The 24,745-nt window shown below is 37.3% G+C and overlaps 1 protein-coding gene across 1 annotated transcript in view; it reads left to right on the top strand.

Annotated features, from left to right (window-relative positions):
* Positions 1 to 24,745, top strand: part of L3MBTL4 (L3MBTL histone methyl-lysine binding protein 4) — a 277,084-nt gene that overhangs the window by 83,496 nt on the left and 168,843 nt on the right. The window contains exon 10 of the mRNA XM_037050371.1: positions 18,238 to 18,352. Coding sequence (XP_036906266.1) covers positions 18,238 to 18,352 — 115 coding nt within the window. The remainder of the gene's footprint in view (positions 1 to 18,237; positions 18,353 to 24,745) is intronic.

Genomic DNA, 24,745 nt, shown 5'->3' with positions numbered 1-24,745 from the left:
ATTCATTAAGTTCTTGTTATAAGGGAGATCATACAGTGTTTTTCTGTCACTGCCTGGTTTATTTCACTTAGCATCATACTCTCTAGTTCTATCTATGCTGTCATGAAAGGTAGGAGTTCCTTCTTTCTTTCTGCTGCATAGTATTCTATTGTGTAAATGTACCACAGCTTTTGGATCCCCTTATCTACTGATCTACTGATGGGCATTTGGGCTGTTTCCAGCACTTGGCTATTGTAAATAATGCTGCTATGAATATAGGGGTGCATAAGTTCTTTTGTTTTGGTGTTTCAGGGTTCTTAGGATATAATTCCAGCAGTGGAATTGCTGGGTCAAAAGGCAGTTCCATTTTTAGTTTTCTGAGGAAACTCCATACTGTTTTCCACAGTGGCTGTGCCAGTCTGCATTGCCACCAACAGTGCACTAGAGTTCCCTTTTCTCCATAGCCTGGTTGTTTATTGACTTCTTAATGATAGCCATTCTGACTGGTGTGAGATAATAGCTCACTGTAGTTTTAATTTGCATCTCTCTGATGGCTAGTGATGCTGAGCATCTTTTCATATGTCTATGGGCCCTCTCTATGTCTTCCTTGGAGAAGTGTCTATTCAGGTCCCTTACTCATTTTTTAATTAGATAGCTTGTCTTGCTGGTGTTGAGTTGGATGAGTTCTTTATATATTTTGGAGATCAAATCTTTATCTGATCATGCCATTGGTGGATATGTTCTCCCATGCAGTTGGTTCCCTTTTCATTTTGAGGATAGTCTCTTTAGCTGTGCAGAAGCTTTTTAACTTGATGTAGTCCTATTTGTTTATTTTTTCCATTATTCCTCTTGCCCTGTGAGATATATTGGCAAAAATATTGCTACGTGGGATATCTGAAATTTTACTGCCTCTAGGACTTTTATGGCATCACGACTTATATGTAAGTGTTTTATCCATCTTGAGTTTTTGTCTGTAGTAGGGTGTAAGTCCATGGTATAGTTTCATTTTTTTGCATGTAGGCATCCAGTTATTCCAACACCATTTACTGAAGAGGCTATTTTACTCTATTGTATAGTCATGCCCCCTTTATCATATAGTAATTGACTATCATAGGGTTTATTTCTGGACTCTGTTCCATTCCATTAATCTAGGTATCTGTTCTTATGTTAGTACCAGAGTGTTTTGATTACAGTGGCCTTATGGTATAGTGTGATGTCAGGTATTTTGATCCCTGCTACTTTGTTGTTCTTTCTCAAGATTGCTGTGGCTATTTGGGGTCTTTTTTGGTTCCACTAAACTTTTGAAATATTTGTTCTAAATCTGTGAAATATGCTATTGGTACTTTAATAGGAGTTGCATTGAACCTATAGATTGCTTTGGGTAGTATCGATATTTTAATGATGTTAATGATTTTAACCCATGAATGTGGTATATGCTTCCATCTGCTTGTGTCTTCCTCAGTTTCCTTCTTCAGTGTTCTGTAGTTTTCTGAGTAAAGGTCTTTTACCTCCTTGGTTAAGTTTATTCCTAGTCACTTTATTTTTCTTGTTGCTCTAGTAGATGGGATTTTTCTTGTAGTTTCTGTTTCTGATATTTCATTGTTGTTATACAAAAATGCCATCTATTGCTGAATATTGACTTTGCACTCCTCTATTTTGCCAAATTCACTTATTAGATTGAGTAGTTTTTGGTAGAGATTATAGGGTTTTCTGTGTACACTATCATGTTTCTGTGAACAGTGACAGTTTTACTTCCTCCTTTCCAACTTGAATGCCTCTTATTTTTTTTTCTTGTCTGACCACTATGGCTAGAACTTCCAGTACTATATTGAATAAGAGTGGTGAAAGCAGAAACCCTCGTCTTGTTTCTAATCTTAAGGAGAAAGCTTTTAGTTTTTGCCCATTGAGTATGATGTTGGTTGTAGGTCTCTCATATATGGCCTTTATTATGTTGAGGAATGCTCCCTCTGTTTTCACTGTACTGAATGTTTTTATCATAAATGGGTGCTGTACCTTATCAAATGCTTTTTCTGCATGTATTGATATGATCATGTGATTTTTGTCCTTCATTTTGTTACTGTGGTGCATTATGTTTATTGATTTGCAAATAATGTATTATCCTTGCATCCCTGGGATGACACCCAATTGATTGTGGTGTGTGGTCTTTTTAATGTATTGCCAAATCCGGATTGCCAATATTTTGTTGAGGATTTTAGCATCTATGTTCACCAGTGATACTGGCCTATAGTTTTCTTTCTTTGTTGTGTCTTTACCTGGTTTTGGAATTAGAATAATATTGGCCTTATAAAAAGAGTTTGGAGGTCTTTCCTTTTCTTGAATTTTTAAGAATAGTTTGAGAAGGATAGGTGTTAGTTCTTCTTTAAATGTTTGGTAAAATTTACTAATGAAGCTATCCTGTCCAGGGCTTTTGTGTAGCCAGAGTTTTTTATTACTGCTTCAATTTCACTAGTTGCTATTGTCCTGTTCAGGCTTTCTACTTCTTCTTGACTCAGTTTTGGAAGATTGTATGTTTCTAGAAATGTGTCTATTTTGCCCAGGTTGTCTAATTTGTTGGCATGTAGTTGTTCTTAGTAATTTCTTAGAACCCTTTTTATTGTTATGTCATTGGTTGTAACTTATATTTTGTTTCTTATTTTATTTAGTTGCATCCTCTCTTTTTTTCTTGATGACTCTGGTTAAAGATTTGTCAATTTTACTTATATTTTCAAAGAACCAGCTGCTGGATTCATTGATCCTTTGAATTGTTCTTTTATTCTCTATGTCATTTAATTATGCTCTGATCTTAATTATTTCCTTTGTTCTACTCACTCTGGGCTTTTTTGGGGGGGTAGTTTCTCTAGTATGTGTAGATGTAGAGTTAGGTCATTTATTTGAGATTTTTCTGTCTTGTATAGGTAGGCTTGCATGTGCTATGAATATCCTTCTCCAGGCGGCCATCACTGTGTTCCATGGGTTTTGGGTTGTTGTGTTTTCATTTTGATATGTTTCCAGATAGTTTTTGTTTTCTTCCTTGATCTCACTGTTAACCCATTCATTATTTGATAACATATTATTCAGTCTCCATGTATTCAAATGTCTTTGAGTGTTTCCCTTGTGGTTGGTTTCTAGTTTCAAGCCATTGTGATCTGAGAATATGCTTGATATGATTTCAGCATTCTTGAATTTGTTGAGGCCTGTTTTTTGTCTTACCATGTGTTCTACTTTTTAAAATGTTTCTTATGCATTTGAGAAGAATGTGTATTTTGCTCCTTTGTGGTGAAATGTTCTGTATACATCAGTTATCCTTTTGAATAGAGTGCCATTCGATGCCACAGTATCCTTGTTGATTCTTTGTTTGGAAGATCTGTCCATTGTTGACAGTGGGGTGTAAATACCCTATGGTGACTGTGTTGCTGTTGATATCTTTCTTGAAGTCCTCCAAGATTTTCCTTATCTATTTAGGTGCTCTTATGTTGGGTCATACATGTTTATAATTGTTATGTCTTCTTTTTGGACTATTCCCTTAAGTATTAAGGGACTTTCTTTGACCCTTGTTATGGTCTTTGGTTGGAATATTTTTGTCTATCACTTTACTTTCACCCTGTGTATATCTTTTGTTCTGAGGTGAGTCCCTTTCAGACAGCCTATGTGTGGATCATGTTTTCTATTTTTTTAAAGATTTTATTTATTTATTTTTTGGAGAGGGGAAGAGAGGGAGAAAAAGAGGGAGAGAAACATCAACCTGTGGTTGCCTCTTATGCAGCCCCTTCTGGGAACCTGGCCTGCAACCCAGGCATGAGCCGTAAACTAGGAATTGATCTGGTGGCCCTCTGGTTCACAGGCCAGCACTCAAGCCACTGAATCATACCAGCCAGGCCTGTGTTATGTTTTCTTATCCATTCAGCTAGTGCATTTACATTTAAAGTTATTATTGAAAAACACTATTCATTCCGTTTTCCTTTTTGTACCTGTCTCTCTCCCTCTCTCTCTCTCGTGCATGCTGTTTTTCCTTATCTTCTTAAAGCAGTCCCTTTAGCATCTCTTGCAGTATTGGTTTGGAGGAGAGGTACTCTTTTTGCCTCTTTTTGTCTGGGAAGCTCCTTATTTCACCTTTCATTTTGAATGAGAGCCTTGCTGGGTTGAATAGTCTAGCTGCAGGCCTTTGCTTTTCATTACTTGGAATATTTCCTGCCATTTCCTTCTGGCTGATAGTGTTTCTGTTGAGAAATCAGCTGACAGCCTTATCAGAGCTCCCTTGTATGTCACTGACTGTTTCTACCTTGTTGCCTTTAATATTCTCTTTTTGCCATTAAATCTTGCCATTTTAATTATGTGTCTTGGAGTAGGCCTGTTTGGGTTCATCTTATCAGGACCTTCTGTGCTTCCTGGATTCACGGGACGTTTTCTCTCATCAACTTAGGGAAGTTTTCCATCATTACTCTTTCAAGCAGGTTTTCTATCCCTTGCTCTTCTTCTTCACCTTCTGGTATCCCTGTGATATGGATATTACTACTTTTCTTGCTGTCCTGCAGTTCCCTTAATGCCTCTTCAGGTTTTTTTTTTTTTTTTTTTTTTTTTAGTCTTTTTCCTTTTCTTGCTCTTTCTACCTTGTTCACCAGCTCACTGATTCCATTCTCTGCTGCATCTAGTCTGTTTTTGATGCCCTCTACTGTGTTCTTTAATTCAGAAATTGTATTCTGCATTTCCTCCTGGCTCTTGTTGATAGTTTCTATGTCCTTTTCCATGCTTTTGTAGTTTGCAGTAAGTTCTTTGTAGCTTCCCTGTAGATTTTGGTAATTCTCATTAAACTCATTGAGCTTACTTATAATCATTGTTTTGAACTCAATATGTGATAGCTTACTTGCCTCTATTTTATTTAGCACTCTTTTTAAGGGTTCCTCCTTTCCTGTCAATTAGGGGTTATTTGTCTTCTCACTTTTTGGGACACTCTTCTTTGTTTTCCTGTGTTAAATTGATCTGTTTTGACTCCCTTTCTTTGTGCTTAGAATTTCTATGGTAGGAGACCTGTGAGATCAGTGGTTCAGTCTTTTTGAACTCCTGAACTTGATGCTCTTGGGATGCCCTTTATGCTGTTTATGTTGGCTCTCTAGATGCAATTGGGTTTCAATTGTTGTTGGGCCATTTTTTGGTGGGTCCTTTCCCCCAGCTGATTGACTGAGGGTGACTTCACCCACTACATCTGTATGCTGTTGTGCAAAAGAAAACCTCAAAGTTCAGGAAACAAACCCACACTCACAAAAATAACTCCTCTCCCCCGCAATCCCACTATCAATAGCAAATGGACCAGTATTAATAAGAGTGTAAGGAGATTAAGACTATTATAAGAATGGAGACAAAATACGAGGTGACCCACTGAAAGAAAAATGATTTTGAGAAGGTAGAGGGAGAAGAAGCCCTCAGAGTTAGGAATCAGAGCAATGCAAAGAAAGAAAGTAAAATTTACATCATAGATTTAAAAAAAGAATGAAGAAGGCAGAATGGAGTAAGAGAAGGGAAGCATATAGTGTTCAGTTTAAACAGAAATTAAAATAAAGTGAGAGAGAGAGAAAGGGAGGAAAAAAGTAAGTAAATAATTAAAAAATAGGAACCAGATGGGAAAGAAAGATCCACCATAGCACTGAAAACAACAAATGAGCTAAAATTATTATAGGTGGGATGGGAATAAGAGGGAACAAAACAAGAAAGAAAAGCTTAAGAGGTGTCTAGAGGAGTGGGAAATGATTTTGAGATAACAGAGGGAGAGGGGAATACTATGATTGAGGAATGAAAGCCAGTTAAATACAGGGAAAAATTAAAATTTGAGATGAAAAGAAAAACAGAAAAAAGGGCAAGATGAAAAAGAAAAAAAGCTTAAGACAGGGCAAAGTTAAAATTTGAGATGGAAAAAGTAAGGGGGATAGTAAAATTTGAGATTTGAAATACAAAATTAGTGGATTCATTGAGGTAAAATTGAAAAAAAATCAATAACAATACCCTATCCACAACCAATGAGCAGAGATTGCTAAAGGTGGAGAAAGAATGTGGGTATTTTAAGAGTGGGGGGAAAGAATGTGATATGACCATTTACAAGAGAATTGGTTTTGAGAGGGTGGATAGGAGAGAAATAGTAAGAGTGCAGAATGGAAACAGGTTGTAGCAAGAGAAAATACAAAATTTATAATGAAAATAGTAAGAGGAAAGAAGAATGTAAAATGGGGTAAGAGAAAGGAGGGGCAAAATATGTGAATTGAAATAAACTACAGTATAAAATCTAGTGACTTAATATATGTAAATTTGATGGACTTGAAATGAATGTTAAAAAGCTATGCAGGAAAGAAAATATCCCAAATCATGGAGATAACCATGGTGGATTTTGTCTAGGTAGAATCTAGTATTAACCACTTTTTTCTTTCTGGATTCGCCTCTGGTGATGTCAGGTGTTGATTACGTCTGATCTTAGGCAGCCCATTTGAGACTTTCAGGGATCTACTCTCTGTGGCTGACTTTTTCAGATGCTAATCTAGTCACTATGCACTCAGCATCAGGTTTAAGCACTGTAGGGAGGGGCAGAATCCCTCCTGGATTCCGGGCTATTGTTTTCTTTCAGATTGCTGTTGCTCAGAGGGAAGTGGTCATCCTGAGCAGAATGGCTGCTGCTATAATGGGGTTTTGCTCAGCACCGGGATCCCAGCAGCTCCTCTCCCAGTTTTCTCCCTAAAGCCTCAGTCCCCCTTCTCTCCTTAAGCGTCTCTAGTCCACTCTGCCTCAACTCGCCAGGGATCTATGGTCTGTGGCTGTCTCCTTCAGTTGTTAGTCTAGTCAGTCTCCTTCAGTTGTTAGTCTAGTCAGTCTGCACTCAGCGGTCAGGTTTATGTACCATGGGCTGGTCTTGGATTAGTTTTAAGTGTTTGTTGTAAATTTTAAGTAAAATCAGTAAAAAAAGTAAAAAACAAATGTATAATTGATACGATATGAAAGCAAAGAAAATGAAATCTTATAAAATGCTTATTTAAGACCACAAAAATAGGGGAAAAAGTGGAAGACTAAAAGAGGTACAAAGAAAAAGGACAAAATAGAAAACAATAATGAATATGGTATCTATCAATCCAAGTATGTCAATAATCACTTTGGATGTCAGTGATCTAAATGCTCCAATTAAAATACAGATATTTTAAGCCTGGATCAAAAAACATTATCCAACTTGTTGTCTATAAGAAACCTATTTTAAATATAGATGCATGTGAAGATTAAAAATAAATGTATGGGCCATGCTAATCAAAAGAAAGCAGAGTAGCTTGGCTATATTAATTACCAACAGAGCTGACAGTTCTTCATTTGTATGCATCTAACAACAAAGCATCAAAATACATGATACAAAAACTGATAGAACTGTGAGGAGAAATAGATTAACCCCTATGATAATAAGAGGTCTCAAAACCCCTGTTTAAAATGGACAGATCTGACAAACAGAAAATCAGTAGGGGTATTGTTACCGAACAAAGGGTCCGAGGGGGGGGCAATACTTGGCCCACCGAGGGATGCCAAAAACTGCTACAGAAAACAGGGACCCCTCCCAAGGACGATACACTAAAATCTTAAGGTCCTTCTGTCCGCCGCCAATTGGAAACACATCTCTCAATGCCAGAGATTTGTGAAAAGGAAACAAAATGTTTATTTAATGCTATTCAGGCCTAATGCCTTCCNAAAAATGGACAGATCTGACAAACAGAAAATCAGTAGGGGTATGGCGGAACTCAACTAAACCACCAATCAACTGGATTTCATCCAAGAACAGCAGAATACACATTTCTTCGCAAACTCACATGGAACATTCACCAAGATAAACCACAGTCTGGGCCATAAAACACACTTAGAAAATTTGAAGAATGGAAATCATGCAATGTGTGCTGTCAGATCACAATGGAATTGAACTAGAAATCGAAAACAGAAAGATCACTGGGAAACCCCAAAATCCATGAAGATTAAATAACTNACACCATTCCAAATCTTTTCTGGGCCCCCCCTTGGCTGCACCCTGTATCAGTATGGCGGAACTCAACTAAACCACCAATCAACTGGATTTCATCCAAGAACAGCAGAATACACATTTCTTCGCCAACTCACATGGAACAATCACCAAGATAAACCACAGTCTGGGCCATAAAACACACTTAGAAAATTTGAAGAATGGAAATCATGCAATGTGTGCTGTCAGATCACAATGGAATTGAACTAGAAATCGAAAACAGAAAGATCACTGGGAAACCCCAAAATCCATGAAGATTAAATAACTTATAAATAACACAGGGCTTAAAAAAGGAAGCACAAGATAAATTTTTAAAAAATATTTGAAACTAAATGTAAATAAAAATTCTGGGATGCAGCAAAAACAGTGCTTGAAGGGAAATTTGTAGCTTTGAGTGCATGTATTAGAAAAGAAGATCTAAAATGAGTCAATCTAAATTTCTACCTTAGGAAACTAGAATAAAAACAGCAAATTAAATCCAAAGTAGTAAGCATATGAAAAGAAATAATAAAAATAGAACAGAAGTCAGTGAAATTTAAAACAGAAAATTGGTAGAAATCAAGGAGACTAAAGCCTGTTTTTTTGGAAAGATCAATAAAATTGATAACCTTCTAACCAGTCTAAGAGAGAGGGCACAAATTACTAATATCAGAAATGAAAGAGGGGATATCATTATAAATCCCATGGACATTAAAAGGATAATAAAAGAATAATGCAGACAACTCTATGCTCACAAATTTGGTAACCTAAGCTCACTATGATGTACCAGGTAAGAGGAACTACTGTAAATAGCCCTTTACTAATGTGATAGTGAGGTGTAGGGAGAGACATGATTCGCCAAAACTCACACAAGAGGGAATAGACCAGCTGAATAGGCCTGTATCTATTAAATACATTGAGTCAACAGTTAGTAACTTCTAAAAACAGAAACTGCCAGGCCCAGATGGGTTCACTGATGAATTCTACCAAATATTGAAGAAAGAAATTATACCAATTCTTTACTGTCTTTTTCAGAGGATAGAAGGAGAGAGAATACTTTTGGGCTCATACTATGAATCCAGCATTAACCCTAATACCAAAATCAAACAGACATTGACAAGAAAATTACAGACCAGTATCTGCCATGAACATAAATGCAGAGGTCCTCAACAAAATATAAGCATATCAACTCTAACAACATATAAAGTACTATACAAATAGGATTTATCCAAGGTATGAAACTCTGGTTTAACATTTGAAAATCAAGTAATGTAACTCATCAATCATATTAACAGGCTAAAAAAAGGAAAATCACGTGATCATTCATAGATGCAGAAGAACTATTTGACAAAATTCAACACTTATTCTTGATGAAAACTCAATTATATGACTAATTTAGAACTTTCTATTAATAAAATTGATATACGAATTAGGCAAATTATAAGAATGGATAGGAAAAATATATAACCTACTTATGACTTCAGAAATTTCAGGAATAGTGGTCATGATACATTTGGTTTGTAAGCATCCCTGTACATGTGTTTATGTGTACATTTCCATTTTGCTGATACCACCCATATAGTTACATGTCACTCAGTTACATGAATCATTCATGCACTGCATCATACTGTCATCGTGTTTTCCAATGTTCCTATATACAATATATTCCTATGTACAATATATTTCTATAAGTCAAAATTTAGGAATTTTGGGCTAACTGGTGTGGTTTTTCACATTATAATGGGATTTGTGTAATATTTCCCCTTTGCCATTGGTTTTCTGGGAATTATTTATTTATAGAAATCATCCATAAACTACTAAGAATAATTATGTATCCTGGGTTACCTGGATTATGCCTGTTATAATTGTGTAATCATTAATAGTGCTTGCTCTCTTATTCTCAAAAATGTCCCATTGGGACAATACATTATGTGGTCCCTCAAGATATAATCAGCCTTTCTCCTTTTTCACATCTCATGTGCAGCCCTGTCTTTGATTACTGTAAGCAGTTCAAGTCCTTTTGAGTTGGTGGTTTATCAATAATGACTATAAATCTTGTATGATTTAGTAGCAAAAGCTTGTTGTCTTGATGAAGGATCCACGGTGGAAATTCAGAATGTGAGCATAAATGGAGAGCACATGCTGAAACGGTGTCCACTGCAGGGGCTGGTGTTCTGAATGGGAGAGGGAGGGCAGCGCAGGTGAATAACCAGAGAGGAAACGGCCTTTCTATTAACAATGACTGTGTAGTGGGCGCTGCTTCCATGCTTAACACTCTGTAAATCTTACAGCAGAGCTTATGAAGATATTTATGTTAGTTATAACTGTAAACTGATTTTGAGATTGTGTGTCCTCACACTGCTTATGAAGATGGTTTTTCTTCCTATTACCCGCAGACACATGGCTGTGCAGTCCCAAATGCTGCTGTGATTATGTCTAACTCTGATGAAATATTTAAAGATTTCTTAACAAGAAGTAAAGCCCTGGGCATTCTGTTAGAAATGTGAAATTTATATTTCTTGTGGGAATCTTATGGGGAAAACATATCTTATGGGAAAAACTAATTGTCCTTATTATACCAATAAATACAGAAATAGAGAATTGAAAACTTATGCAGACATATTTTTAATTTATTTTTAATTTATTTTAACTTTAATTGTTCAAATACAGTTTTCTGCCCTTTACCTCCATCCCAGCCCACCCCCCAGCCCTCCTGTCTCTACGCCCCCTTGTTATTGTCTATGTGTCCTTTATACTAGTTCCTTCAAACCCTTCCCCCCTTCTCCTGAAATTCCCTTCCCTCTCTTCTCTGGTCACTGTCATCCTGTTCTCAATTTCAGTGTTTTTGGTAATATTTTGCTTGTTTGTTTGTTTCATTGATTAGATTCCTGTTAAAGGTGAAATCATATGGTATTTGTCTTTCACCGCCTGGCTTATTTTGCTTAGCATAATGCTTTCCAGTCATATTTTTTTATCACAAATGGAAACATTTGGAGTCGAGTGTCCTCTGTGTTAAGCCTTTAACCAGGTTCTCCAGGGCTCATTGTCATTCAAAATGAAAAAGGAGCTATGGCCTAAAAAAGTAGTTTAATTCTTGATAGCTTTAGAGAGAACTGTGAGTTGGATGGCAAGTTCAGTTAACAACCTTATTGCCATGGCAATACTCTAAAGAAACATTTCAAAAAGTTTTACCCAAAACCACCTTCAAAAGAATAATCTTAGGATGTGTGGTTTAAAGAATGCAATTTCCAGGCATTATTTCTGACCCTGCCCACCACTGCCTCCGATGAATGAGAGTCCTTTGGGTAGCAGGGGAGAGCTGGTGTATTGCTGGTATTTTAGTTACTAAATTTTGAAAACATTGCTCAAGAAATATGAATAATTTGGGCAGTAACCTTGAAAAATGAAAAGAATTTTCAAATAGCTATAGAGAATACTATTAATTTTCCAATTTAGATATTAAAGGATTTTTTTCCTGAAATACTTATCACAGGAGTGGACTAGAAGGAAGGTAGAAATAATTGTACTTGTTGGAAGAGCAGATGGGCTCATGGGGAGGATAGCGGGGAAAGAGAACTGAGATAGTGGACCCAGAGTGGGTGTGGAAGCCGTGGGGAAGCACGAGGGCCTTCGGGTCAGTTCCACACCTTCCAAAAGGAGGTGCAGACTAGTGGCCTGGAAGGAAGGGAGGGTTTTCAAGTCACAGTGACTTGGAAGTGGCAGTATGTTTCTCAACCCCTAAGTATCTCTGTAATTTCATGTGTAAAATGGAAATAACATGAAAGTAAAATTTAAAATTATATACACTCTTCTGTTATAAATTCTGTGTTTTATGTTTCTCCTCCTCTGTTCTTGCTTGGATAGACATGTAAACAGATTGGCTCAATCTGGAATTAATTTTTAATACGAAAAAGTATAGATAGGTCTGGGCCGCAGCCCTGTGTTATTCTGTATTATTTTATTTTCATTAGGGAAATGCCATTTTACATTTAAAAATGTAATTTCCCTCTGTTACGTTAGATTTGTAGGTAGAGTAGTCCCAGACATCCTCACAGTCTATATTTTTGTATGGTTTTCTCAGTAAACTGTTTTCATCTGAAGTCTGGTTTTGATGTTTACTGGTTGTATGATCTCAGCAAACCTCTTAAAAAGTTACTTTTATCATCTATGAAAACACATAGTGTGGACATTAAATGAGAATACATGTGTTTTACATCTGTGCCTGGAATGTTAAACACATGATAAAAACGAGTCCCCCTGCCTACCCAGCACTTGCTCTTGGGTTGTGGTGGTGTTTCATGAAGGCGTGGCCTGCAGCGGGACTGATGCCCGCCTCCGGTGCTGTTCCTGCCTCTCCACCACACCAGCCGCAGCAGAGCCTGCGCCGCAGGAAGGGAGGCGGGCTGTAGTCTTATTGGCTCCAGTGCTTACGAGTAAGCGGAATTGGCATGATATGTAAAGACTCAGTTCATCTTTGTTGTTTTTTTTGTTGTTCATCTTTTAGAATAAAATTTAAGGCCAAGTTTAGTTAACTGAAAGTATATTCAATTAAAACTACAAGAGTTCAGGTACAGTCAGCTCTCTTTCTAAATAAGTTAACATCATTTATATGCTTATAATGCTTTCACCATGAGCTTTTAAAATAGATTAGAGGCCTGTGCCAGTAAAATACATATATCCAATAAGACTCTTAAAATGGAAATTAAAATTTTAAAACTGTAGGAGGAGCAAACAAATGTACTAATAACTTAAGCTAATAAAGTTGTTGGTATTGAGCATTAACTTTAGCTCCTGTGTTCCTAGGTAAATAATTGCTTATGTTCCAAATGCCCCAAGAAAAAGCAAGGGTTGGTGATGATTACCATAATGCGTCTCATCCACTCAGTCGTTTCTGAGGTCTGATGATGTGTAAGCCCCAGTGCTGGCAATCCTGGGGGCAGCCAAAGTGACAGAGGCAAAGCAGCAAAGCTGAAGGGAGAGTTCCCCGTGTGGGCGCTGGGCAGTAAATGAAAAGGCAAACAAAGCGTGAAGGAGGTTGTGCAAAGGATTGACGGCTTTGGGTTTACGCTCAGGAGCGTGTCCTTGGCTTTTTATTTGCTGGTCTAGTTCATAAATGTCTAAGTTATTTTCCCAGTCGTTAATCACTCATGCATATGATGTTAGTACTACCAGGAAGCATCGCCATCCACTTAAGGATATGACTTGAGATGGTAGTTGATTAATTTATATGACCTTTGTATTCCAGTTTGTCAAAAGCTGAGCAAGAAGGATCTATATGTTTATGCAGCTTTATTCAAACCCAAATATGTGAAACAAATTGTAAATATTATGGAATACAGTGCTGGAGATGATTTGGTTTTGAAAATGATCTTTGCTTTAAGAAGGGACTTTGTAAATATTCTTAAAATGCCAGTCTCCTCCATTAATTTGACCATCTGGTTAGAGTTCTTAAAATTAGGTTTTTACTCCAGAGATATGAAAATTCAAAGATAGGAAAATATCTTTCATAAAGATTGTCTGGGTATAGATTTTCGTATTCCAAGTTTAGACTGCCTTTGTGGGGGAGGGGAGCATCTCACCGTTGGGTTAACAGGGAGTATTTTTAATTCCCAGGCTTTTGTGGTAAGTAATTGTATACAGACCTGGAAAGGATAATTTAACATTTCTTAGTGAACATAGGTAAAATATTGTATAGAGTGCATAAAAACATTGTACCAGCTTCCAAAAAAACCTTTAAGATGTTATCTTTTTAGACTCAGTTCTACAGTAGGATTCCCAGGTGCAGGCTCCGTACCTTCCTCCATGACATCTCATCCTGCTGGAGTGTGCGACCTGGCTCGTTTGTGCTTAGAGGGTGCCTGCTTGCTTTTGAAATGTAAATAATTGAACTGAAAATGCAGAAGAATATTTAAATTAGGTTGAAATATTAAAACTTGAGAAAAATATTTCTTTAGATTTTTTCCTCATCCTATTCTTCATACACACTTACATAAACTTCCTTCTACTGGTAAATTCAAAGTAACTATCATTCTAGAAAGGACTGTCAGTTTTGCCTTTCACACCTGGAATCCTTAGTTGCCTGGTACTGACATACGATGCAGTTTGGCTGTGTCCGGACTGCTGAGACGTCATAATAAAATATACGGTATAAGATCAGAAATGCCCCATATGACAGCAGCTGAATGTAGAAATGTTTTAAATGAGTTAACTTTAATGAAATATCATTTATAAATAGTAAAGTGTACAGATTTTTTTGTGTACATTTTGATAAATTTTGAAAAATGTCTATCTTATAGAACCAGTACCTCAATCAAGATTTGGAATATTTTCACACTACAAAAGGTTTCTTTGTGCTCCTTTGTATTCAGTGTCATTGCCCACCCCCTCCCAGATAACCATGGGGTTTTTTTTTGTGCCTGTTGTTAAACTTCATATAAATGGAATCATAGATATTCGTCATTTTGTGTCTGCCCTCTTCTGCTCCACACGGTCTGTTCAATGCGTACATATGTGGGTATTTTTCTAGTCAGTGACTGGCATTTACTTTATGTATATACTATACTTCTATTGGATTGATAGTCACCTGTTGTTGGGCATTTGGTTGGTTGGGGGTTTTCGCTGTTAGGAATGAAATGGCAAGGAACACTTGCTTACACACCTTTGTATTTTCGTCTCCTTTGGGTGGAATGCTTGTAGTTATAGAGTTGGTACATATTTAAATTTATAACGAAGTAGCAAAACATTTTCTAAAATGACTGGATAATTGTACAGCCCTACTCCTCAACATTGTGTGAATGTTCTGGGAGCTCCACAGCCTCACCAATCATTGATATTGTCAGTTGTTTAATTTAAGTCATTTGAATGGCTATACAGTAGTGTCTAATTTTGGTTCCTCTGATGAATAGTGATGTTGACAAGTTTTTAATTTGCTTATTGACCATTCTTGAGTCTCCTGTTTTCAAAGAATCTATCAATCTTTTGCCCATTATTTATTGAGTTTTTTGTCAAGTTTTTGTCAGATAAATGCATTACAAATGTCCATAGCTTGCTTTTCCTTTTTAATTAATGATCATTCGAAGAATACAAGTGTTAGATTATGATGAAAATTGAATTTGTTTAACCACAATTCCTGTCCCATTCTCTGTTTCTCTCCTTCCTCTGGACCCAAATACATGTATATTGGGCCTGTTGACATTAGCTCACAACTTCCTGAGGTTGTGCTTATTTTTAAATTTTTTTATTGTGTGTGCTTTCAGTTAATAATTTCTGTGAGTCTGTTTGTAAGTTCACTCATTCATTTCTCTGCCATCTTCAATCTGTTGTTGAGCCCATCCAGAATTTTTTTTTACTTCAAACATTTTACTTTCAAGTCATAGAATTTAATTTGTTTGCTTTTTATAGTCTCTATATTCCTGCTGAGATTCACTATGTGTTCACTCATTAAGAGCATTTTTCCTTTTAATTCCTTGGACATATTTTAATAGCTACTTTAAAATCATTGCTGATTACAACATCTGGGTCATCTCAGGGTCTCTTTCTGTTGACTGCATTTAGATTCCTTTGTAATTATATTGTTTAATATAATATAATAAGCTAGAATCTAATGTCCTTTTTAAGTTTTTCCACTGGATAAAATGGTGTTGAGTTGCTGACTCTTCTCCTTATATGTTCTTCATAAGGACTTATGAATTTTTTTATGTTTAACAATTGTTTTAATTTTTTTAAATTTAATTCTTATTCAAGTACAGTTTTCTGTTTCATATTCCCTGCCCTGCAGGACTTATGAATTTAATGGCCAAAAAAAACTTTCATTGAATAGATACATCATAATATAACATAAAGAGTGGTATTTGTAATATTATAGCTTTTAAAGTTTAATTTTGTGTAATTAAAATTTTATTTTTTAAAAACTTAAAAGCTATAAAATTATGAATATACATTACATTTTCGACCATTGATGCCTCAGCATGCAATTCAACTGATACATGTCTCTGTGTTTTCATATACATGTCTCTTTATGTCCCCCCCCCTTGAAAGCTGGGACAGGCCAATGAATTAGACGCTACGTGAGGATACTACACTCAGTCATTTCAAGTCATATCTGAAGGGTCCATCTAAACGTGATGGAGTTAGTACTTTCACACATGGGTAACTGAAGTTCTGCTTGTGAAGTTCACATGCTGAACTGCTACAAGCTGTCCAACAGTTGATGGGTTTGACTGTGTTTTTAAAAATCAACTGTGGCTCATATTCACCTGCTTACTTGCATGTCGAATAAATTTATTATTCTGTATTGGACATTATGAATGATGTAGAATACACAGTTGTGAGTATTTTTCTTCCATCAATAAAGAGTTTGTTTCATCAGAGTTAATTATTGGGGATTCTTCTTGATCTTATTGAAGTTTGATTTTAGCCTTTTTTAGGGCTGGGCTACAGTAGCTCCTACAGTGGCATGGTTCTTACTCCCAAAGTACAACCCTTTTGGATCCTCGGTCAAATTTTCAAGGAATTATTGAGAACTTTACACTCTGATCTCTCTATTCTCCCAGTAAAGTGTGAGCTGTAGTATCTTTGTTCTACTCACAGCTTGTGCCACCTGCTCTCTGCTTGCCTTCACCAAGGGTTACCTTGCACGTGTGTAGTCCAGCCTTTGACTTCTAGATAGTAGCTCTATATTCTCTATTATAACTTTCTCCTCCAATTTCCAGCTGCTTTATCAGCTAGGAATAGTAATGTCTGTCTTCTTGGCATGATGTAACTGCTTTTTTAATGTTTTTTTTGTCCCTGTGCTGTCCCTGTGTATTGTCTCCATGCTGATGTCCTGGGCTAAGCTGGGTGTACTTAGCGATGACATTTCCCTGCTGCCTATTGTACAAAGTCTAAAAACAGTTACTTCATATATTTTGTCCAGTTTTATAGTTATTATAAAGGGCACTCTGTGAAAGGCACTCTGTCATGTCTGGAAGCCTAATATGGTAGAAATATTTTTTAAAGTTATTTCTAAGATTATTTGTTCTCAAACTTTGGCATATATCATATTCACCTGGAGGACTTGTTAACACACAGATTGTTAGGCCCCGCCCTTTAGAATTTCTGGTTCAGTAGGAGTGAATCGTGGCCTAAGAATCTGCATGTCTAACACATGCCCTGGTGATGCTGCCGGTCTGGGAACCACACTGAGAACAACTTGCTTAGAAAGAGGGATCTTGAGGAAAATATTGAGACTCATTTGGGACTTAATACACACAATTTTTCTTTCTTTTTATTTCCCTGGTCTTGTACCCAGAAAAATAAATTTATATTTTAGTTGGTTTATTATAATGCTAGGCATCTTTATATTTGAAATATGATTTTCTAAAAGTTTTTAGTTTCTTGCATTGAACAGGATATGTTCTCCCTTCAATTGATAGTCAGAAACAGAATATATGATAATAAATAGTTATAAAATAATGAAATATGATAGTTTTATTTTTTGTCTGCACAAATATTTTTATTCAATATAAATCTTCTCAGACATGGAATTCAATAAGTTTCAAAACTAAGTATTTGGTTTTTATTTTAGAAATTGGGCTTTATTTCAATTTAATCATTCTCAGACCTGTTTGTATATGTGTGTCATGTGTGTGCATGGGTGTCGGGTGTGTATTTTGTAAGTAAGAGTCAAAACAGTGATGACCAGTAGGATTGCTGGACCTGGGTCCTACTTCTTCCTCAGATTTTTCCCAAAGCTTATAATTAGTAGCTATTAAGATAACTGCTAGTTTGTCTAACTCAGTAGTACATTTTGTCTACTCTCTTTGCCTCTCTTGTTTCAATGACTCACTCTCTCCTTATTTTTTAACATTTTGAAATGTATTGCTTCTTTTGCTCTAATTTATTCATCTTCTATCTGTATAAGACTTGTACTGATGTCAAACGGTGACTTACTGCTGATGCTGATATGTCTTGCACTGGCTACTGGGACAGGAAGTGTCCTCACAGCATTCTTAGTTGGGGACATTGATTGGTCTTATTTCTTCAAATTCTAATCAATCCTGAATAGTTTTGTTTGTTTACCAGTTTCCTTAAATTCTTAGAAAAAATGATGCAATACACTTTGCTCACTACAGTAAAAGGATAGCACATTTTAAATATTGTTTCAGCTGTAATGTGTGATTAATAAAATTTCTTTCAAAGTTTTGGAGAGCTGTTTTCAAATACTTTGATATAGGGATAGTGAAATTAATCATTAACTACTAATTATTCAACAGATTCATTTTGATGGCTGGGACCACAAATACGACTATTGGACGGACGCAGACAGCCCTGACATTCACCCGATTGGATGGTGCGATGTAACAGGGCATCCCCTGGAAGCACCATGTCGTGAGTATTTTGTCTTTGCTGTTGTTTTTCAAATACTTAGCTTGAATTGTAAGTGTCTGAAAGCTAAATATCAGATAGGTGAGTTGATTAATCATCACTCTAGCTACACTGAAAGCCTATTACTCTCAATTAAGCCTCAAAGGGCATGTTTCATATAAATAAAAAGTTGTAGTCATTAAGAAATTATTTTGATAGTATTATGTTAAAGAATCTTCATTTTGTACATTTTAGTTTAGAGAACAAAGCCAGGCTCAAATCCATCTAATTTGGCCATTGATTTTAGCTAAAGTATGTTTTAGTTTTTTGGACATTTCATCTTAATTTTTGATAGAATAGATTTCAAAATGTTTTAGAAAAAAACAAATATTTATTTTGTTCATCGTTCCACTTTTATTTTTAATAGTAAATAGTTGGAAACAACTTAAATGTCCAGAAAAAATATTTTAAATTTCAGCAGTTAAAAATAGTTGTAAAAATTTTATAAAACCCTTTATTATATTGGTATATTTATTATTTCTGTCTTTCAAGCTACTGAAAGGTAAGAAGAAAATTAACCACTGTAAATTCTAATGGACCTCATACCAAAATATGTTATTCATTTATCTGAAGGATTCTTCTGATCAGAAAGGCACATGACCAATAACTAGGTTTAGACGCATGTGCGGGTTCTCCCCGTTCGTGTTTGTTTCGCTCCTTCACTGCTGCTGTGCCGTCCCTGTGGCCTCTCGGAATGAAACTAGTGAGTTGCTCTTTAGCGAAGATATCTTACATTGAGCCAGCCCCAACGATGCTTGAACCTTAAGTCTAAAAGGGCATCTTTGAAAGAATCCCTTAACTTCTTGTATAAATGAGATGGATCCCTGGAAAAATGACAAGCATTTTTACATTTTCCTAGGTTCTTTAAAAACCACAAAGTCAATAAGATACAGGTCCTTAACGGAGCCTGCAGTGCATCGTAAACATAGGATCGGTACACAGAGAGTGTAACACAGGGGCTCCATGCTCAGTGTATGTCGGGAGAAAAGTGTAAGCATTTGTGCTTTGTGGTTCCTTCGATCCTACTTCTTATTCTACCAGACTTCACACCGCAGCATGCCAGGGAAATGGTTCTTTCTTTATGGTAACCACCCCCAACACCCACATGCACCCCTCAGTCTCTCACCCCAGCAACTTTCTCAAGTAGGAATGATTTAAACAGAGGTAAGGATGGATCATTTCAGGTATAGCGACAGTTCTCTTCACTCCACCTCACCCATTACCTGCTCTTTTGTCAAGCTGCTTAACTGACTTCTTCACTGGAATATTTCATAAGCATCCTGAAGCCTGTGGGATGCTTATCCCAAATCTAAACATCATCCCAAGCCAAAAGCTTGCTTTTCTATTGTTGTTCCTACTTGCTTCCAATGCTCCTACTTCTTATTCAGAGTTATTCTGGACTCTGCCCCCTCCTTACCGCCCCCCACCCCACACATACAATCAGTCATTATGTCTGTGATTCTCAGTTTCCCCATAGTCTGTCTTTGACCTCCACTCCTCCCAACACCATTGCACTATTTGCACTCTCATCATATTTAGAATTGACTGTACAGACGAGTTACACAGATTTTCCCAAAGAGCCTGAAATGGATCTAAAATTTTAAGTTCTAGGTGGCAATATAGCCTAATTTTAAAAGTGTAAAATGTGGAGTCAGAATGCTTACATTTGAATGTCAGTTTTTTCTGCTTGCTGAGCTGTGTCTATTTCCTCATCTGTTTAATGGAGGTAATATTAGTATGTCTAGCTCCTATATTTATAACGAAACAGGGTAAATATATATATATATATATATATATNCTAGCTCCTATATTTATAACGAAACAGGGTAAATATATATATATATATATTTTATATATATATATATATATAAAATACTTCAAAAACTTCCTGACCCATAGTATGTGCTCAATTAATGTTAGCTGTGCCATCAGAAAATTGCATAACATTCTATAGATTTTCATTTTTACATAAACATGTGTAATTATTAAGGATTCCAAAATTTGAAATGGTGCTAAAATTAAAATCTGACTGAGTTTTCAAAATATTCCATTATTTCCGAAGTTTGACTTCCATGTGTTGGCAGTATTACAAGATTCCTGTTCTGTGTGGTCACACTCAGGTGATTGGAATCCCTGTGATCTGGGGGGAAGACCAGGTGTAATTGGCTGTCTTCCATTGGTTATGATATTTGGTTACTGCTGTGCTTGTTTTTTGTTATAAATTTGTTTGGATTAATCATTATTAATATGGTTTATTATGGGTTGCTCAATTAGCCCTGTGATTTATAATTATTCATTTGTTTAAATACCTAGACTTTAAGACATGCTTATGATATGGTTCAATATATCATTCATGCCCATATTGTTAAAGCAAAAATATGCAAAGTCACATGCACATGCACACACCAGTCTGCTCCAAAAGTATTTATTTGACACTGAATTCTTTTCCCACTGGAAAGTAAAAACAAAGGGTCGGTCTAGGTACTGCCATGGAATAAAGTTTGAAAGTCTAGAGCTAACTGTTGTAACAGGTTCATTCATGACTCATTTTCTCATTTCTTCCTTGTAATGGTTTGTGTGAAACCCAAATCTTACCTCATTTTCCCCATAATCATAATACTCAATATTTTACAGTGTCCACTCACTAAGGCCTGGTGAGTGGACACCAATAGAAGTTCTTGACAACCTAACTGGTGATTGTGAAGGCCTCTGGAGTTGAGAACTTGGGAGTTCCCATTCAGCTGGGTGGAAGGCGAGTTTGTATGGCCGGGTGGTGACAGATTCCCAGTAGTGGCCGTTCCCAGCCACAGGTGCTCACCTGCAGGTCTCCCCGTGTCCCACAGCCAGATGAAACTCCTTTTCTCCTGCCATGAGGGCTCAGTTTATCTGTTTTTTCTAATGCAGAGTACTTCACAGTGGACTTTTTCTACCATTAGAATCAAAATTAAAACTTAGGATGTAGCATCACTAACTTGTCAAGATCTTTCTCTCATGCTTTGTATTCCATGGATGTCCTTAAAAAGATACAAAAAGTCAGAACCAAAGAAACCATGCCTGCCATGGTCATCTACTCGATTCCTTCTCAGCAGTCTTTTCAGTCACATCATTTGGAAACTATAAGCCCAGTCACATTTCATGTTAAATTTCTTTAAATGGAGCTAATTTTTTTCTTCTACTGTTAATTATCCGCCTACGTAGTACCTGCTCCGTGGGGCAGTAGGATGTCCAATATCTCTTGCTCTGGAAATTAACCAAGTTTGAGAATATGATCAAATTTGGAGTTAGAAAAACTTGGATTCAAATTTCTGTTGTGCTCTGACTCTGTGCCTTTGGGCATTACTTTACCTCTGGGACTTGCAAGCTTGTGAGATTAAAAGCCTTGACCTCTGATTTTGGTTATCTGAGGCACAGTGGCCCTTCAGTAAATACCGTATTTTTGGACTATAAGACACACCTCCTCCTCCACCCCCCAAATTTGGGAAGAATAATGGTTGTTAATGCTGCTGTGGAGTTCTGTGTACGTTTACATTAGTGAAATATTATGTTATTTATGTTATAAATATTTTACCACACTTTTTGCTTCAAAATTTTTCCCCTTGTTTTCCTCTGAAACCTAGGTGCATCTTATGGTCTGAAAAATACAGTAGTGGGGCTGGAGTGAAGAGCGTGGGAACATTTACCTCCCAGTCACCATTTCTCTTCACTGGTCCAGAAAATTGGGAGTTGTCGTTATTTCCTAAAACTTACACACCCAGTAAGGCTTTTGCATAGGTACTTGTTGTAACCGCACTATCCGTAAAAGTGTTGCTGATCTCTGAGCAAATACTGAATAACAGGACAGGTCAAAACATTTAGAATTATTGATTTAGGCTTAGGATAATCAGACCCTATAAGCCCTGTTAAACTAAGAACTAAAGAACTACACTGTTCTTTTAAAAAAAAAGTCTGTGTATGTCTTGGCAATTCTGTACCCAGTTCCAATGTGTGGGCCTTTTCCTCACACCAAGCAATCCCCCAATACCACCTGAATGTCCTACAACTCAGCTCCATTCTGACCCTGTCTCCCTGAAGATAGCATCAAATTCCACAGCTGAGCACTCAGCCCCACAAGACTCTCTACTTCAGATGTCAAACAAAAGTCCAAGTTGCTACCTTTGCTTGTGAAAAATTGACTGTAAATCATAGGTTTTCATGACCCCCTCGTTGGGCTCAATTAATTTGCTTGAGCAGCTCACAGAACTCAGGAAACCAGTTATGAAGAGATACATAGGATGAGGTCCTGAAGGAAGGAGATTCTGTCTTCATGAAGTTCGGGACCCAGCATAGTGGCACATGCATGTATTCTGATTCACTAACCTAGTAGTTCTCCAAACCCTGTCCTTCGGGGTTTTTATGGAGGGTTTACTACATAGGCGTGCTTGATTAAATCATTGTCCACTGGAGACTGAACTCAGTTTCCAGCTCCTCTTCCCTCATTGGAGGTCTAGGGTGGGTCTTAAGGTTCCAACCCTGTAATTACAGGGTTGGTTCCACAGGCAACCAGCCCTCCTCCTTAGGAGCTTTCCTAAAGTCATCATCTCATTAACTTAACAAAGGATATTTATCACTCATCACAGGAAATTAAAGGATTTTAGGAGTTCTATGCCAGGATAGGGCTATACTTCTTATTATAAATATCAATATCACAATTACAAATATACCACCAGTGAAATAAAATTATTCTCACTAAATTGTTCATAGCTAACTAGTCAAATAAAATGGACATGACTGATTCTAATAGAGATCTTCTCTCTTAGCACAGTTAACCATTCCTTTGTCCCGTGTTAGGCTGTGCTGCTTTCCTCTGGTCTCCTTTTGCCTCTCTTAATGTAGACTCAGGGCCCCTCTACCCCTGGGTAGGGTGTGTCTTCTCTATGCCTAGTCCTTCTAGCATTTGGACCAAGAAGATGAAGTCACTTGCAATCAAGATTCATGTCTTCAAAACTTTGTCTGAGGTCCTTGGGGACATGGATTTTCTCTTTATCTTAATCATCCTATAGTACTTTGTCCTCTTTTCTTTGTTTTGTTAGAGTTATTTATTTATTTATTTATTTGGTCACTCTTGTGCCCAGAACTGTCCAATGGCTTCCTGTCTAACACAGAGTTTGCTCCAAAGTTCTTCCTCTCACCGAGAAGCCCTCTGCAGTCTTGCCCCTGGAAGCTCCCAACAGGGTTCTGTGCTTTGTCCTCGCTCACTCCGCTGGCAGCACTGGCCTCCTGCTGACCCCAGTACAGCAGCGGGATCCTTGTCTGCCTCTGCTGCTCCCTTGACCTGGAGCTTGCAGCCCTCATGTGCTCCCAAGGCTCGTTCCCTCCCAGAGAGGCCTTCTCGGTGGAAGCCCTTTACTGACAACAGCCCTGCCCTTCTTTAGCTCCTTAGTTGCCTTTGTGTTTCTTAATGGCAGTTCTCCCCGGCTCACCTGATGCGATAAGCTTATTTTTCTCTTCTCATCCCTTCTCCATCACTAGGATGCCTCTCCCATGCTGACAGGGAACTCATGCTGCCGCTGGCCCACTCCTCCCTACCTTCAGCTGCTGGCTCAGCCTGTGTTCTCCACAGAGCAGGCCCTCAGTGAATGTTTGTCCAATTTGTTGTTTCCCTAACTTCCTACATTTTATAGGTGTAATTCATCTGTGTTTATTTCACCCTAGGTGCTCCTTCAGTCCATTTTAAATACACTTAGAAATCATAGTTCAAAAGAATAAAATATTTAACCACATAAAAATGTTTTGTTAAAGTTTTCAGTTAGGGATAGATATAATAAAATAAAAATACGACAGGTCCCAATGCCTCCAATAAGGGAGTTTTTGCTGGAGACAAAACCAAGCAAAGCAAACCCAGAAAACAGTTTTTTAATTGAACACAGATTTGAATGTGCCACTTGGTAACTAATAGACCTTTCCACCAAGTATGTGGAAACTGTTTTTTCTGAAATGATGAGGAACCATTATGAAATGACAAGAGCTGGTGGGGGTGTGGAGTGACAGTGGGCTGCTCAGCCTCCAGGGATCGCGCCCCCAGGAGGGTGGCCCTTTCACGCTCGAGGCTGCCTCGCCACTTGTGCCATGGATTCCGAGTATCACCAACTGGAGAGGAGCAAACTGCTCTCTCAACTTGGCAATAAAAATAAGTAGATGTAGGAGAGAACATTCAATTTGTATTCTTGAAAAATCTGAGACAACCTAGAAAAAGTGCTTTATCCTCAGGAGTCACCAAAGATGTGGCTGTGGAACATAAAAACTGACAGGATCCTCTGAGCTCATCAGGCCCGACCTGTCACTCAGAGGCGTGGAGACAGTGTTTGCCCAGCTTGTTGG

Source organism: Sturnira hondurensis, unplaced genomic scaffold (assembly GCF_014824575.4).
Source record: "Sturnira hondurensis isolate 20B ecotype Veracruz unplaced genomic scaffold, ASM1482457v3 Scaffold0006713, whole genome shotgun sequence".
NCBI lineage: Eukaryota > Metazoa > Chordata > Mammalia > Chiroptera > Phyllostomidae > Sturnira > Sturnira hondurensis.
The sequence above is the reverse complement of the archived record's forward strand: the minus strand, read 5'-3'. Positions and strand labels throughout refer to the sequence as shown.